Genomic DNA, 17,477 nt, shown 5'->3' on the forward strand with positions numbered 1-17,477 from the left:
ATTCCTTTCTACTGTACTCTGTAGCTATAGCTTTCTTTTACCTTGTTTGATGTTTAGTGGGCTTTCTTAAATAAGTGAGTTGGTATCTTTAATTATTTTGGGGTCATTATCAGGCACTATATTTTTAATATTGCTTTTGCTTCATTTTCCTTTCACTTTTGAAACTTCAATAAAATATATACTGACCTTGTCACTAATCCTGTGTTTCTTTTGCTTACTTCGTATTGTCCTGGTTTTGTAGCCTGAGCTACTGAATAAATGAAGTGGATTTGAAAACACTTTATAAGCTGTTAACCAACTATTAATATTTGGATAATTTCATTATATATGTAATGATCTGGCAAAACTCTCGTATACACATACACACACACACACACACACACACACACATATGTTTGTATGTAAGTGCTAAATGTTATGATATGGGCTATATGGGGCTGTTATAGAATTTAAGCAAAAGAAGGGCTTGATGTGGCTAGTAATCATTTAGGGGACTTTGGGGGAAGGTGGGATTGGGAGCAGAACCTTGAATTAAGATAGGTTTTGAATTTGAGAAACAATATATGCAGAAGCATGTGGCCAAGATAACAAGAGGCCTTACTGATGTGATAAGAAATAGAGAACCATTTTCAGTTTGGGGGCAAGATAAGCGACACTGTGGCACAAACACATCACTGTGTTAGAAGATGTTTGTAGCAATTAACTTTGGTAACAGAAGTATAAACAAAAATAAGTTACGGGTTAGCTAATTATTTTTCCTTCCACAGTATATAGCTTGACTTCCCATTTAGTATTGATAACTATGACTAACTGTTTTAGAATTCTTGTTGTGTTTTGAGAATATTTCATGACTTGACTAGCTATAGATAATTTCAGAATTTGATTCAAAAATACGTCCGTAATCCCCAGATTGCCCTTTCCTGAGACTTCTCGTTGTGGTAATCCAAAAACAATTTATAGTGAATTTCTCAGACCTTATTTGACGCTACCATTGTATCGTTTTCCTGTTTCTTTCCCTGTAGATTTTCAATGTGAGGATGGTTATAGTGTCCTTTACAATTTATGTGTGTTTTCCTTGAAAGAACGGAGAGTTAACTAATTCACTACAATCAGTCATTAGCTGTCAATCAACTAATCACTTAGTTCCCATGCCTTCACTGTCAGTGTTTGCATCCTGGAATCTCTTTTCTGACATGCTTTTTGCCTTTTCTCTGCAGTATGGATGGAGCGGATCTGTGCTTTGAAATCGTAAAACGAGCTGATGCTGGTTTTGTGTACAGTGAAGCTGTAGCCAGGTATGTAATTTGTATCAACTCCCCAGAGGTCAAAGTGAATGTAAAAGAAAGAATTAAGCAAAAAACAACAACAAAAACTTGCATGAGGCGGCCTGTTCTTTGAACTGATGGTGAGCATGCTGCCACTCTTTCCTGCAAGGACATATGTGATTTATGTACATCAGTGGAACCAGCTAGTGACTGTACGTGCAAAGGACTGAACAGTGAACTTATCTATTAACTAGAGGCCCAGTGCACGGATTCGTGCACTGGTGGGGGGCATGCCTGTGGGGATGGGCCCACTGTGAGAGCGCAGCTCATCTCGGTCAGCTGAGTGGCGCTCCCACAGCGGGAGCACACAGACCACCAGGGGGCAGCTCGTGCGTTGAGCATCAGCCCCCTGGTGGTCAGTGCACATCATAGCATCTGGTCAACCGGTCGTTCTGGTCGTTCTGCCATTCTGTCGCTGGGCTTCTATATATATACTAGAGACCTGGTGCACAAAATTCGTGCACTCAGGGGGGTCCCTCAGCCCGACTTGCACCCTCTCACAGTCCAGCAGCCCTCAGGGGATGTCTGCCACCGTGGCTAGGCTTGCCAGCTTCTGGCTGAGCGACTGCCCCCTGGTGGTCAGTGTGCGTCATAGCGACTGGTCATTCCGCTGTTTGGTCGATTTCATGTTAGCCTTTTATTATATAGGATAGATATGAGATTATAGTTTCACATCAGTACTGCCAACTCTCCCATTTCTGATATATCTTCTTTCAATTTTATTTTGTATTGTTTTCATGTGTACAGCTTAGTGGGTGGACAGTCATATACTGGGGTATTTCCAGTACCCACCTGGCGTAGTTATTACACTATTAGTGACTGTATTTCCTATGCTATACTTACTTCCCCATGACTATTTTGTAACTACCTATTTGTGCTTCTTAATCCCTTCTCCTCTTTCACCCAGTCCCACCCCACCCTCAACCCCCGTCCCCTCTAATGACTTTTCCACAAAGAGGGATTTGCTAGCTCAGGAATTAAACTTGGGCTTTTTGTTTGTATGTTTGGTTTGGGGGTGTTGGCAGGTGTTACCTCATTAGTTTTCTGGTTGGCCTTTTAGTGATAGCAACTTGTTATGTGACCAGTTATTCTGAGAAAAACCACAGAACGGTAGACGGAACAGAAATAAAAGCACAATTTTTCTGTTGAATGTATTTGCTTGAAGCCAGTGTGTGGTGATCCCAGTCAAATAGCAACCAGTGTTCGACGCGGAGAAGTTGTTGTAAAGAACTAATGGCTCAAAATAAGGAGTAAATATGAAAAATCACAGGAGCCATGCACTGGCCGCTTGCTTATAGATTTAGAGTAAGAAGTTGTGTGCTTTGGTGACAGTCATATCGTAAACACCACTCCGATGGGTTGCCTTTTTAATGCATGTGGTACCTGCATTAATAGGGGACAGCATCCCTCCTCAGGCACCAGCCATAATATGTTGAAGGGTTCAAACCCATTAGGATTTTTAAAAACTTCCCACCATTTAAGAAACAGTTACCATTAAATGATTATAACTCATTAGTCAACAGAGCCAAATATCAACAGTACAACGATTGAAATTTCTTTTGAGAGCCAAATTTTTTAAACTTAAACTTCTTCTAACGCCACTTCTTCAAAATAGACTCGCCCAGGCCGTGGTATTTTGTGGAAGAGCCACACTCAAGGGGCCAAAGAGCCTCATGTGGCTCACGAGCCGCAGTTTGCCCACCACTGGGTTAGATGGTCAAATAAAAAAATGACAACAGCCAACATTACAGTAACCATCCAGTGTGAATGAATCAAAATGATATGTATTTTTTGGTCACATCAGCAAAAAAAAATGTTTTTTGATGTGCCGCAGAATTTTAGTAATTTGTTTATGTGTGCCATCAGATGAAAAGGGTTGAAAATCGCTGGCTTGAAAGACTACCTGATGCAACTTGGAGCTCAGAGAGGCTTGACTTTCTTCAAGTTCATTGCTCTGCCTCCTCCTACCTGAGGAGCAAGGGCCCTAGTCTCAGAAGATGGAGCAGCCATTAGATAAAGAATATACTCAATTTGAGGTAGCTGCTGTTTTGTGCTGTTGGAGCTAAGGACAAGAAGGAAGTGGAAGTTTATATAAATTATAATTACTTCTTTGTACTCCTGATATTCATGATAGAACTGAGGTGAAATGTCCTCTTTTCTTTTATGCCATGCTCGTTCAAACACATTTTAGCATTTTTTAATCCTAGTTGTCTATTGTTTTGAGTTCTTTTCAGAACTTTACATCTGCATTCTTTATTGTGCTTTAGAACTAAAAAGCATCTTTACTACCAAAATAGTTGATGCCATCTTAATTTTTCTTATGGCAATAGTGGTAAACCACTTTATTTGACTATGTAAAACTCTCAAGAATCGGAGGCAACTTGCCTTTTGTACTTTCCCGAGTTGATAGCTTTCAACAGCAGCATCAAAGAGGAAAAACTAAAAATTCTGATTGTTGATATTATAAAATAGTGCAGCTCGATGGAGGAAGATGACCTTTTTCTCTTTGAGCCACAATAACACCGGGGCCCCTGGCACATACGTTGGCAGGGTTAGCGTTAAACCAGGACCACTTTTCCTCTGTTCCCGCCCATCCATATGGCTTTTCCTCAACTTCAAACTTGTCCCTGTCACTGGGCTGGGCGTCAGAATAGGAAGAACAGTCATGTGTGGAGGTGATGTCATACAGTGAAATGACTTGCGGTCTCTCCTGATCTCGGGATTTATAGAAAGGGTAGTTTATACACATCAAGATGAAAGCCTGTTGGTTTTAAAATCTACCTATGTTTGCTGTTGAAGTGATGTCATGAAAGGAATCCTATAAAATAAAAGCCTAATATGCTAAGTGTCCTGTCAACTGGTCAGCCATTCAACCAATCAAAGCATAATATGCTAATGATATGCTAAGGCCGCTCAACTGCTCACTATGACATGCACTGACCACCAGGGGGCAGATGCTCCAACCAGTAGGTCAGCTTGCTGCTGGCATCCGGCTGATCGGGACTGAGCGAGATGGGCCGGACACGCCCTGGAGCCCTCCCACGTCCCTCACTGGCCTCAATCATGCACCCGTGGGGTCCCTCGGCCTGGCCTGGCCTGTGCCCTCTTGCAATCCAGGACCCCTTGGGGGATGTCTGGAGAGCCAGTTTTAGCCCGATCTCGCAAGCCTGGCTGAGGGACCCCACTGGTGCGTGAATTCATGCACCGGGCCTCTAGTTTTTCATAATGGATCAGAAAAGAGTAGGTTGGGGACCAGCAAGTGACACGGCAAAAAGAGAGGTTTGACACAACTTATAAAAGCCCTTCCTAAAATGACAAAAGAGGTGGGGCAGCCTCAGAACATACTGTTAGGCATGTTCCCTGTCACAGGGGCTCCGTGACCAGGTAACAAGGGCACACAGGTCCTTCCTCTGGTTACAGTGTTAAACGAGACGACTTCTAACCTTCCTTCTTCTTTGATTCTGTGGCTCACGGTCGGGAAACTCCGCTTCCATCAGTATTCCAGTGAGACCAGCTGCAAGGGCGAGGCCCCAAGTCCTCAAATCGATAGTGTTGTTTTTCCGACCCGGCTGAGCTTCGAGAGGAGCAGCAAAGCATGGCTGAAAGCAAACCGTGCTCAGCCCTTACCACCCGATTAGTGGGCGCCTCTGTCCTTGCAGGGGTGCTGGGCTGCTATAGGGGAGGATGCCTCTCCATTGTCAACCCTGGGAGCTGGGGGGCTGACATGACATCCAGGGAGCCATACCGGCTCCAGGGAGCCCGGGTTCTCTTCACCACGGTGACCCCTCAGGGCATCTCCCAGGCAAAGCGCATTGCTCTCTTTCCCTGGCTTGACAAGGAGCGTAGACTGAGTCACCTCCCTTGTTTTCTTCCTCCATCCCCCCCAACCCCCACATTCCTGCTCCCAAAGGCAGCGAGCAGATTGCAGGCCAGCCCTTTCCTTCCTCAGAGTACTCTTTGTCCCTGACCCTCAGGGAAGATGGAGACAGACATACATTGCTGACTTCCTCTGCAAGTACAGGCCGCCACGATGCTTCACGAACTGGAGCTCCTTGATTGAGTTTAATCAGGAACTCTCTAGAACGTGTGGGTGGATTTCGGTTCTCCCTTTATTAGCTGTAGAGCCACCCCAGGTCATGACCAGGAAGGTGGAGAAAGATCAGTGTAAGTCTGTTTTCTCCAGGGAGAAAGCAATTCTACCCCATCCCCCATACACACCCCAGAGATTCTGATATGTACGATATTCAGATTTTAATATGCTCATTCAGTGAGGTTTTTTAATGTTTTTATTAATCTCAGAGAGAGGAAGGGGGGGGGGAGAGAGAGAGATCAATGATGAAAGAGAATCATTGGTCACTGGCTGCCTCCTGCATGCCCTGTACTGGGGATCGAGCCTGCAACCTGGGCATGTGCCCTGACCTGGAATTGAACCATAACCTCCTGGGTCATGGGTTGATGCTCAACCACTGAGCCACACCAGCGGGGCACAGGGTGTTTGTTTTTTAATGAGGCTTTGAGATAGGAATTTTCTTTAGGCTAAAGATATAAGCAGCTGTCTTAGTACCGTATATTCAAAGTAGTCCACAGTGTAGTGTAAGCTGTGTCCACATTACTTTGTTTCAACTCCACTACTCCAGCGTTCCCATTGAGGTGCGCAAATATCCTATTTCTAAATCTTTGACTAAATCCTACATAATAAAAGGCTAATATGCAAATTGACCAAACGGTGGAATGACCAGTCGCTATGATGCACACTGACCACCAGGAGCAGATGCTCAATGCAGGAGCTGCTCCCTGGTGGTCAGTGCGCTCCCACAGGGGGAGCACCGCTCAGCCACAAGCCGGCTCACAGCTGGTGAGCGCAGCAGTGGTGGTGGGAGCCTCTCCCTCCTCTGTGCTAAGGATGTCCGACTGCTGACTTAGGCCCACTAAGCCGTCAGTCGGACATCCCCCCAGGGCTCCTGGACTGCGAGAGGGCCCAGGCCAGGCTGAGGGACCCCCCCCCCCAAGGGCACGAATTTCGTGCACCAGGTCTCTAGTTTAACAATAATAATGATGTGAATCATCATGACCTCACCTGTGCAGCATGGTTTACAGTTTACAGAACACTTTCACGTTTCTTGCTTCTTCCATTTCGGGGGGCCACAGCCCCTCCAGAACCTGATTTGAACCAGGAAAGGGCCACAACCCCAAGTTCAGAACCCCTAGCTCGAATGGAAACTTCAACACAGGCTGCCCTGGCCCAGGCAGAGAGCGTGTGACCACCACCCTTTAGTGTGCATTTGCAAAGTAAGACAAACGGGACCTCTAAGCATGGGCCTGGCTCTCTGCTTAGAGCCAGCTGTGAGGGTACAGTAGGTATAGGAACAGAGTCTGGGTTAGTTTTCCTACCTTTTCAAAAAGGGAACCTTCTGATCAATTGCAGTACCTGAAATAACACAGATTCTAGCTTGAGAGACATTCATCCGAGTTTGGCAAAGTCTTTTTAAATCTAAAGCAGGAGTGGGGACATTTTGTTTGTCTTAAGTCACAAGCACACACACAAGGTCATGTCTGAGTATTGTTTTCTTAAAGGGTGGGGGATGTCAGAGCTGGAAAGACAGAATAAAATTCAAGAAATACTATACAATAAATAATGTTGAGTATGTTGCATTTCTATGTCATGTCTGGTTGGGTAAGGAAAAGGGGGAAATAAGAAAGGACGAGAAATAAGAGACAAAACGAGAAAGATATGAAGGGAGTGAACTGCAGAGGAAGCGAAAATGAAAAAGACATTCAGAAAGAACACGGGGACTAGAGAGCAATTTCAGAATGGAGAGGGGAGTCAGATCCCTGCCTGCCTATGTTCAGTGCTCCCCGCTATCTGGGGGCACCCCTGCTGGGTGTGCCGGGACCAAATGCTCATATTCACTCTCCCAGTCCAACCGCAGCATCGAGTCCTCAGAACCAGTGCTCTCATCCTTGCCGTGTACTCCTGTCACACCTGCTGCTGCAGGACCCTGTCACCCCCTTCTAAGGACCTTTCTGCAAAGTGCTGACGCCTCCTGGGCCCGGGGGTGGTGGGGGCCTTAGCTGACCCCTGCTGGCCACGCGAGGAGTCCAACTTCCTGGGATGTAGGCCCAGTACAAAGCGCTTTGTTCAAGGATGCCCCAACTGAATCGTGATCGCGCTGCGAAAAGTTGCTGGCAAAGGTGGCTCTCCCTGTTGGTGTCTCCTGTTAGGGCACCATAATGCCGGGGTTCTTTTCCCAGCCTTACAAAGGGTTCAGCATTCTGGAAAAAGGGCTGTGCGTAGATAATTAAGGAGTCCAAGGACGAAAGATAGTTTTGAAAGGCATTGGGGGTCAGAGGAGCTTCAGCTGAAGGGAACTGAAGACTCTTCCTTGACCGAGGACCCTGTTTTTATTCACACGATTTATCCTAAGGCAAGGTGGAGACATACACTTCAAAGGGTAGAGTACAGAAGCATTGTCAGTTTGGGGAATAGCCCACAGCTGTTCAGGTGTTTGGCCAACAGGAGGCAATAACATGCCCTGAGCTGTCTGGCAGCTAACAATCCTATTCAGGTTTGGGGGAAGTGCCGTTGAGCCGTTTCCAACAGGTAAACTACATATGTAGCTCACCCTTGTTGAGCCGCCCAAGTCCCATCAACCTTTTGACGGAACTCTTGTAATTATTACATGCTGGAATTGGTTCTCGGCACTCCCCTCTGGTGAAATTTTCCTTTAGAGCCAAATGGGAGTAAGGTCAAGAGCCCCCCACCCTCCAGTCAGAGATAGGAAGGGAGAGGGAGAGAGAGAGAAACCTCAATGATGAGAGAGAATCAGGGAGCGGCTGCCTCCTGCACGCCCCACCCTGGGGATCAAGCCCACAACCCGGACCTGTGCCCTTGAGCGGAGTCAAACCCTGACCTCCTGGTTCATAGGCTGATGCTCAACACTGAGCCACGCCAGCTGGGCCTGAGCTTGAATTTTCGTTTGCAAAGCTATTTTACTTCCGAACAATGTGAAATTCTCTTGACTTCGCTATCTTAGAAAAGGTAGAACACATGATCTCTTCAGAAAGCCCCTAAACTCAGGGGTCTGCCAGCTTTTCATTATTAGGCCTCACATCCCAGCAGTCCTGTTGACTCAAACGCCAGGTGTCCGCGGGCGGCGCCTATGAAGGTGGGAGTCACAGTGTATGACGTTTGAGAGATAAGTGTCTTACAGTTGTATGTTTCTTGTGTTTTTCTGCAGTCATTACATGAGACAGATACTGGAAGCCCTGCGCTATTGTCATGACAATAACATCATTCACAGGGATGTGAAGGTAAGCTGCTTTTCTTACCAACTTTAATCTTTGTGAGGAGAAACTGACTTGAGTTTCTGATGATTTCTCTAATATTCTTAGTTAGCAGCTTTCTACGTATGGAGTCACTGTACCAATCCTTAAAGCAGCAGTTTTTGTCATTCCTGTGTCCTTCTGTTTGTTAAAATGCACATGCATTCTAAAATTTTGTTGTTCCTGCCCTGGCCGGTGTGGCTCAGTGGATAGAGTGTCAGCCTGCGACTGGAGGGTCCCGGATTCGATTCCGGTCAAGGGCACATGCTTGGGTTGTGGGTTCAGTCCCCAGTGGGGTGGGGGGAGAGTATGCAGGCATCAGCCAATCAGTGATTCTCTCTCATCATTGATGTTTCTATCTCTCCCTCTCTCTTTCTCTCGGAAATTAATAAAAAACTATATTTAAAAAATGTTGTTATTCCTCTTTTGCTATCACGTATGTGTGAGAGGAATTAAAAAATCCAACAATAGAAATTAAATAATAATTGATGCTAAGTTAATTGGGGGGATGAGAATTTGGTTTATATAGTAAACGTTCCTCATACACCTGGAGTTTTGTCATGTAGAAAAGTCAGCATCTTATTTTCTTTGCGGATAGTTTTTCTAAAGTAGTCCAATATCACAATTATGGATGTAACATGGTGTGTACCCTTAGGAATATGAATATTGCGGTTATTCAGTCTTTCTGACCCCAGTCACATGTTCATGAGAACGGTCAGCGACTCTTCCTCCTGATCCCCAGCCCCTCCCCAGGCCTCCACTCATAAGAGCCTTGGAGGTCTCTTTGGCCCTCTTGTCCGCATTCAGTGCACTGGTGTTTTTAAAACACATTTGTATAGCCCTGACCGGTGTGGCTCAGTGGATAGAGCATCGGCCTGCGGACTGAAAGGTCCCAAGTTCGATTCCGGCCAAGGGCATGTACCTTGGTTGCGGGCACATCCCCAGTGGGGGGTGTGCAGGAGGCAGCTGATTATGTTTCTCTCTCATCGATGTTTCTAACTCTCTCTCCCTCTCCCTTCCTCTCTGTAAAAAAAAAAAAATCAATAAAATGTATTTTTTTTAATAAAAAAAAATACATTTGTATTGATTTCAGAGAGGAAGGGAGAGAGAGAGAGAAACATCAGTGATGAGAGAGAATCATTGATTGGCTGCCTCCTGCATGCCCCTGACTGCCTGGTTCATAGGTCGACGCTCAGCCACTGAGCCACGCCGGCTGGGCAGTGCCTGGTATTTTGTCGCTGGCCTCTCTCTCTAACCCACAGCACCCACAGACGTGGCGCTCTCCTTCTCTCAGGATATATTGTCAAAGGCCTGGCTTCCATGTATTTTAATGCTTAAGGAAATCAAGTCGACGTAAATTTTCTACAATGTTTGGGAAATTTTAACTGAAACTCTTGTGGTTAAAAGCTGAGAAAAAGCGTAAGCGATTCCAAAACAATGTACAGGCATGTTATAATAGCCAATGAAAAATCATTGGAGCCTGGCCGGTGTGGCTCAGTGGTTGAACATCAACCTATGAACCAGGAGGTCACAGTTCAGTTCCTGGTCAGGCCGCATGCCCGGGTTGTGGGCTCCATCCCCAGTAGGGGCTGTGCAGGAGGCAGCCGATCAATGGTTCTCTCTCATCATTGATGTTTCTATCTCTCCCTTCCTCTCTGAAATAAATAAAAATATATATATATTTTTTTTAAAAGATAAAGTCAGAGCAACTTCACGGAGGAGGTCACATTTGGGTCTGGCCCTGGGTCATGGGGTAGTTACATGGAGACAATAGAACATGTCCAGCAAAAGGATCAGCAAAGGCTCAAGATTCACACTGTGTTTTCCTAAGTTCGTTTATTACCTCAAGGCACGTGCCCAGTAATTTTGAGAAAGCACCCAGAACCATTGTCAGGAAGGGGAGAGAGGAGTCATCGCCAGGCTACAGAGTGCCAAGAGGAACCCACCAGCGATGGCGGGATTGTTCCGTGGGGAAGCAGACTCAACACAGAGAACATACTCATGATGTTCTTTATACTTTGGTTCCTGAAATGTCTCCATTTTGCGTGGGCCAGTGGAATGCTCACAGTGAGCTACTGGGTGATTGTGAATTTGGGTGTATTTTTCTGAAGACATTCATCCAGAAAATATGTACCGAGTGCCTACTGTGTGTCAGCCGCTGTTCCAGGAACCAGAGCTACAGGGGGAGGGTTAGGGTCACCAACCCTACTCACTCCCCAGCACAGTCAAAAACCCAAGCATAGCCCGGCCGGTGTGGCTCAGCGGTTGAGCATCAACCTATGAACCAGGAGGTCATGGTTTGATTCCAAGTCAGGGCACATACCTGGGTTGTGGCCTCCATCCCCAGTGGGGGGCATGCAGGAGGCAGCAGATCCATGATTCTCTCTCGACACTGATGTTTCTCTGTCTCCCTCTCCCTTCCTCTCTGAAATCAATTAAAACACATTTTAAAAATCCAAGGATAACTTGGCTCTCCCATCAACCCTTTGCATCCACGGATTCAACCAACGCTAGAACAAACACAGATTTTTCAATCCGCAGTTGGGAGGCCCCGGTTGGGAGTGCAAACTGTTTTCGATCCGTGGTAGGTGAATCCCCTGATGTAAAACCTGTGAAAACAGAAGGACCGACTGTATTTATTGGGGGGAAAACCCACCTAGAAGTGGACCCACGCAGTTCAAACCTGTGTTGTTCAAGGTCAAGTGTACATTGCTTTGTTGGTAATACATTGAATAGGGGCTCCAGGGTGGAAGCCAGCAAACAGGAGTGGACCGGAGCCGGAGCAGTGGAGGCGATAAGAAGGTAGATTCCAGGCACATTTTCAAGGTCGTGTCAACAGGATCTGCTAAAATAACTGATGTTGGTAACTTAGTTAGCCCGAAGTGGTTTTATTCAGGACCTTGTTGTAGGGGTTTTCCAGTGTAGTGGTCACTATAAAACTTTCATCGCAATACATGTCACGTGGGGAATGATTTCACATTTCACTCGATGTGTTAATATTTTTGCTAATAAAGCAGCCTGTTTTTCTCACATTCAGAAATGCACTGAGTGGCCAGATTATGATGATCTCTGAACGCATAACAATCTGGCCACTCAGTGTGTATATATATATTAGAGGCCCGGTGCATGAATTCGTGCATGGGTGGGGTCCGGCCAGCCTGGCCAGGGGGAGGGGACATGGGCAGTTGTCCGGCCTTCCTGCTGGTCGGACTCCTGGTCGAGGGGACAATTTGCATATTAGCCTTTTATTCTATAGGATACACACTGAGTGGCCAGATTATTATGCGTTCAGAGATCTCATCATCTGGCCACTCAGTGTATAGCCAATGTCTTGAACGTGTGTAGATTTCATGTGTATGTAGATTTTTGTCTTTTTGTGGTTAAAGTTGTCTTTCCTTATACTTTTGTAAAGAAAAGAGAAGAGCAATGTATCATTCCTTTGAGAAAATTCAGCTTATTTCATCACTTGCTACACCTAGCCAAGAATATTCTCAGCCTCTCCCCTCCCCCCTCCATCCCCCTCTCCCGCTGCCCCCACCCCTTCTCATAATTCTTGGCACTGATCCCAAAGCACTAGGTTTCCTCGCATTTCATTGATGAATAATGCTACCTTTCTTGACTCAGTAGGCGTTTCTCTTTGCAATCATCATAATTGAGTACAGTGTTTTCTTGAATCAAGTTAGATTTGACTTGATGATGTCGCGAGACCTGTCGCGGACATGGCTTGCTTTGGAGAAGCAGTTTCACATGAACGTGGGGAAGGAATTGTAGAAGCCTTTGAGGTTTAGGGAGGTGTGTTACCGAGTACAGGTCTCCCAGCAGCCACCCTCCTGACCCTGGGGCCTGGGCACTTTGCTGCTGGAAGCTGCCCTGTGTATTGTGCCTTACTCGCCGATGCAATAGCATTTCACCCAGTTCCACAATCATAAACATCTCCAGACATTACCCAATGCCCCCTGGGCACAGAAACAGCCCTGGGTCACACTCGGTCATAACGTCATGTTATCTTGCCCATGCTTGGCCTCCCACAGGCATTTGTTAACACACTAGAGGCCTGGTGCATGAAATTTGTGCAAGAGCAGGCCTTCCTTCCCCCAGCTGCCGGCACCAGCTTCCCTCTGGCACCCAGGACCCAGGCTTCCCTCGCAGCCCCAGCTTCATCTGGAAGGTCGTCCGGTCTAATTAGCATATTACGCTTTTATTATTATAGATGCATACAGAGTCCTTTTTTCTGTCACCTTCTCTTGTATTCCTCTTTTTCCTGTGAAAGGACGTGAAAACTTGGTTTCAGTGTTTCTCTCTTTTCTTCCTCTCACCCCTAAATTAAAAGTACATTAGAAAGAGCCCTAGCTGGTTTGGATAGCTCAGTGGATAGAGCGTCAGCCTACGGACCGAAGGGTCCTGGGTTCGATTCCGGTCAAGGGCACATGCCTAGGTTGAGGGCTCCTCCCCAGCCTGGGCCCTGGTAAGGGCTCGTGCAGGAGGCAACCAATCCGTGTGTCTCTCTCTGTCTCTCCCTCTCTCTTCCACTCTCCCTAAAAATCAATGGGAAAATATCCTCAGGTGAGGACTAACAAACATTTTCAGTTAAATGTCCAGGAAGAAATGGTCCAGTTGGCAAGGAAAATGCAGCCCTGGCCGCTCGCCTGCCTGCAGTGCTGTGGCGCTGAGGTTGGGGTCTCTGGTCCCTGGGGGCTCCTGCGAACAGCCTCCCAGGGCACCTGCTGAGCGTGGGGCCGCAAGCAGTCCTCGCCTCCTGTGGCTCTGACCAACTGACGCCCAGTTCTAGTAACTGAAGTTGAATGTCAGCTGCTTCTCTAAACGCAAACTACTGCACACAGGCGCTTTCTATTCTGAGTGGGGCCTGTGTCCAGGAGGCGTGGGGGCTCAGTTGAGAGTTCTCAGAATTGGGCAGAAACCCCAGTCACACAGACACAGCAGAAGCACCCCCCCCCCCCAGCCCTACTCTGCGCGCTTCCCTTAAATGGCTTTCCTCGCTCACTTTCCTCGCTCCCCCGTGGCCGCGCCTGGCTGCCCTTTGGTCCCCTTCTGGTCTCAGTTCTCCTTTCACCTGCTGCAGGCCAGACTTGATTGCGAGCAGGCGTTCACCCGGCGCTGGTTGCCATGGCGCTGTGGATTCTTCCAGTCGTTCTTCCTCTATTCTTCTCGGTTGCTGACAGTTGTTTTCCATCCCTGACCACAGCTCCCAAAAGCCCCGGGTTGCAGAGAAAAGCACACTGGCTGCTGAGCATCATCCGCGTGTGCTGAGCTGGGGTGTGGGGTTTCCATCATTGCACTTCGAAAAGGCTCGCAAATCATCAAACCATCTTCAACTTACCTTGTCTTTTTCTAATATATTTGTATTGATCTCAGAGAGAAGGAGAGAGAGAGAGAGAGAGAGAGAGAGAGGGAGAGAGAGAGAGAGAGAGAGAAACATCAAGGATGAGAGAGACTCATGGATCAGCTGCCTCCTGCACACCCCCTACTGAGGATCAAGCCCACAACCCAGTCATGTGCCCTTGACCGGAATTAAACCCCGGACCCTTCAGTCCGCAGGCCGACACTCTATTCACTGAGCCACTCCGGCTAGTTACCTGGTATTTCTAACTACTGTGCTTCTCTTCTCCCACCGACCTTTCAAAAACAATCAACTCCTTGATTTCAAAAGAAAAGAATGACTGTTTCTTTTGCTTATCAGATGTGAACCCTCACTGCTGTGCTTCTCCTGAGGCAGGGGCAGCGAGCATGGACAATGCAGCCAAAGCTGCTTTTTCTGTCAGGTGTATAGCCTTTCTCACGTAGGAACTCTTCCTTCCCTCTGATGTCACTTCAATTGGAATTTGGGGACAGTCCAGGGAAGGTCCAGGGCATTAGGCCGCACGGTGGAAATGCTTGGCATATGGCCAGTGTCCCTCTGTGCTCCCTGTGTGGTTGGCCAAGCAAGATTTCCTTGCAGCTTCTCTTCCCACACTTGCCGTAACATCTCTCACCCTGCAGGGCCAGGGATAGGCCGTGGGAGTCCTGCCCAATCAGAACACGACAGGCATCCTCCTCTTCTGCCCGGGGAGCAGAAACTCACTTCCAGGTTGAGTGGTATATCTTCCTTTTGCTTGTATAGTCTTTTATATATATATATATATATATATATTTTTATCAGGCATGTCTCCCTCTCCCTTCCTCTCTGAAATCAATAAAAATACATTTCAAAAAGCCAATGCTCTATCCACGAGCCAAACTGGCCAGGGCTCTTTTTTTTTTTTTTAATATACTGTTATTGATTTCAGAGAGGAAGGGAGAGGGAGAGAGGGATAGAAACACCAGTGATGGGAATCATTGACTGGTTGCCTCCTGCACACCCCCTATTGGAGATCGAGGTGCAACCCTGGCATGTGCCTTTGACCGGAATTGAACCCGGGACCCTTCAGTCCACAGGCCAACGCTCAACCCACTGAGCCAAACTGGCGAGGGCTGGATGTTTGGTCTTAATGGTTTGTGTTCCTGACTCATAGTTTGAAAGTTTGCCTCAACAAGAATATGTCAATGGAAAGGATGCGAGGGGAAATAAACAGTTGCCGTGGCCTGTTTGAAGGTATAATCGTGTTGCCCTAAGTCAGAATTTGGGGTTTCTGAAATTGCTTGCCTCTAGGTCACAGGAACATTAAAAACACCGTTTTTCTGAAATGCACACTTTAAATCTGGGGTCCATTTAGAAAATGATTCTTTCCTATAAAATATTGGCCATGACCTTAAATAGCCAGTTCTTCAAGTTACACAAAAAATGCAGCATGATTTGCAATCGCCCGTTCAGGAGAGCTGCTGCGCTGTGCAGGCAAGCATGGGGAGTGTAGCAGGCTCAGTACAGAGAACTAAATGGGAGCTCTCTGTCAGAAAGTGCAACTTACAGAGAAATGGCGGAACTCTCTTTCTGCCTTTTTAAATGTAGGGAACTACTTTGGCACTATCTTTTATGTTTTATTTAAAGTGGTAGCCACGTAAAGTGACTTTTTCAAATAACGATTTTTAGGCCCTGGTCCAGTAGCTCAGTTTGTTAGCGCATCATACCCATATGTCAAGGTTGTGGGTTCAATCCCCAGTTAGGGCACATACAAGAATCAGCCAATAGCCCCGGCTGGTTTGGTTCGGTGGATAGAGTGTTGGTCTGTGAACTGAAGGGTCCCAGGTTCAGTTCTGGTCAAGGGCAAATACCTGGGTTGCAGGCCCGATCTCCAGTAGAGGACATGCAGGAGGCAGCCAGTCAATGATTCTCTCTCATCATTGACGTTTCTCTCTCTCTCTCCCTCTTCTTCCTCTCTGAAATCAATCCTATATAATAAAAGCCTAATATGCTACATGTCCGACCATTCAACCAGTCACTATGACGCTCACTGACCACCAGGGGTAGACGCTCTGACCGGTAGGTTAGCTTGCTGCTGGGGTCCGGCAGATCGGGACTGGGTGAGAAGGGCCGGACATGCCCTGGAGCCCTCCCACGGTCCCTCCCCAGCCCCAATCGTGCACTGGTGGGGTCCCTCCACCTGGCCTGCACCCTCTTGCAATCCGGGACCCCTGGGGGCATGTCAGAGAGCCAGTTTTGGCCTGATCCCCGCAGGCCAGGCCAAGGGACCCCACCAGTGCACAAATCTGTGCACCGGGCCCCTAGTAAAAATAAAAAGAATCAGCTAATGAATACATAAATAAGTGGAACAACAAACCGACATTTCTCTCTCTCTCTCTCTCTCTCTCTCTCTCTCTCTCTCTCTCTCTCTCAATAAAATAAATTACACAAAATAATTCTTTTTAGCAGATACGTATATTAAAATCCTAAGTGCAGTGAGATTTAATACAGTATGTTAACTGAAAACTATTGAGAATCTTCTCAGCTCCCCTTAATCTACTGAGTTTTGGTTTGAAAACTTGTATGAGAATAAAACTACTGGTGTAACTGGCAAAGCTTCCTCGGGCATTCTCCTGGTCAGCTGGGCGCTGTTCCGTGATCCTGTGGTTCCCGTGTCCGGGAAGTTTGTGGCTGGGGCACCTCTGTTTGCAGCCAGCGCTCAGGGAGGCACCTGCTCTGTCTCCGCAGATCAATCAGCCAGAAATGGGATTGCTGCCGGGAAAGAATAGACGCGCGCTGCGTGTATTTGAAACCAGCAGGTGTCTCTTCAGACTTTTCTCTGAAGATTTTCTTCTCTCAATTAAGCATTGAAGTAAAACAGGAGAATAAAAACACATTTGCCGTTTGTTTTCTGTTCTTTTTAAATTAAAATCATGCAGATGTGTTAGGGAAACCTCTGGTGGTATTGATCACCTGGCCCGTGGGGGATCTGAAGAGTGAATTGCTTCCACATTTTTAATTCAGGCCCCAAACCTGCTGTCAGTGTAAAGGCTTGGGGAAGTGCTGTGTGAACTTTCCCGAAACTTCTTTTCGAGCACTGAAGGAACTGCCAGGGGCAGAATAAATGACGCTTTAAGTCTCCAAGGAACAGGTTACACTGAATATTTATTCAACTTTATTTTTATTCAGCTGTTTTTGTTCGGTTCTTATCTGAGCAGAGAATGCAAGTACCATGGGAGTGGAAATAGAAAGCACGCTATAGCTCCAAAGGTGCTTCTGATCTCTTTGGGAAGATAAAACACACGTTTTTAAAAATAATTATTATAATGTATATAATACAGAATATAGTCACCAGCATTTGTCTTACTGACTATTACCTGGAAGAAGGAAATGACCATTAAGAAATGCTTACTCTTTAAATATTTGCTTAGAATACTGGGCAGCTTACTTACCTATGCACTTCAGGTTTTAATCGGGAAATTGACATTCTTTAG

At 46.6% G+C, this 17,477-nt stretch overlaps 1 protein-coding gene across 1 annotated transcript in view; it reads left to right on the plus strand.

Annotated features, from left to right (window-relative positions):
• The window catches only part of CASK (calcium/calmodulin dependent serine protein kinase), a 293,487-nt gene that overhangs the window by 139,087 nt on the left and 136,923 nt on the right, over nucleotides 1-17,477 (plus strand). The window contains 2 exon segments of the mRNA XM_079765497.1: nucleotides 1,218-1,295; nucleotides 8,564-8,636. Of these exon segments, the coding sequence (XP_079621623.1) occupies nucleotides 1,218-1,295; nucleotides 8,564-8,636 (151 nt within the window).

This window comes from Cnephaeus nilssonii (genome assembly GCF_951640355.1).
Source record: "Cnephaeus nilssonii genome assembly, chromosome: X".
NCBI classification, from domain to species: Eukaryota; Metazoa; Chordata; class Mammalia; order Chiroptera; family Vespertilionidae; genus Cnephaeus; species Cnephaeus nilssonii.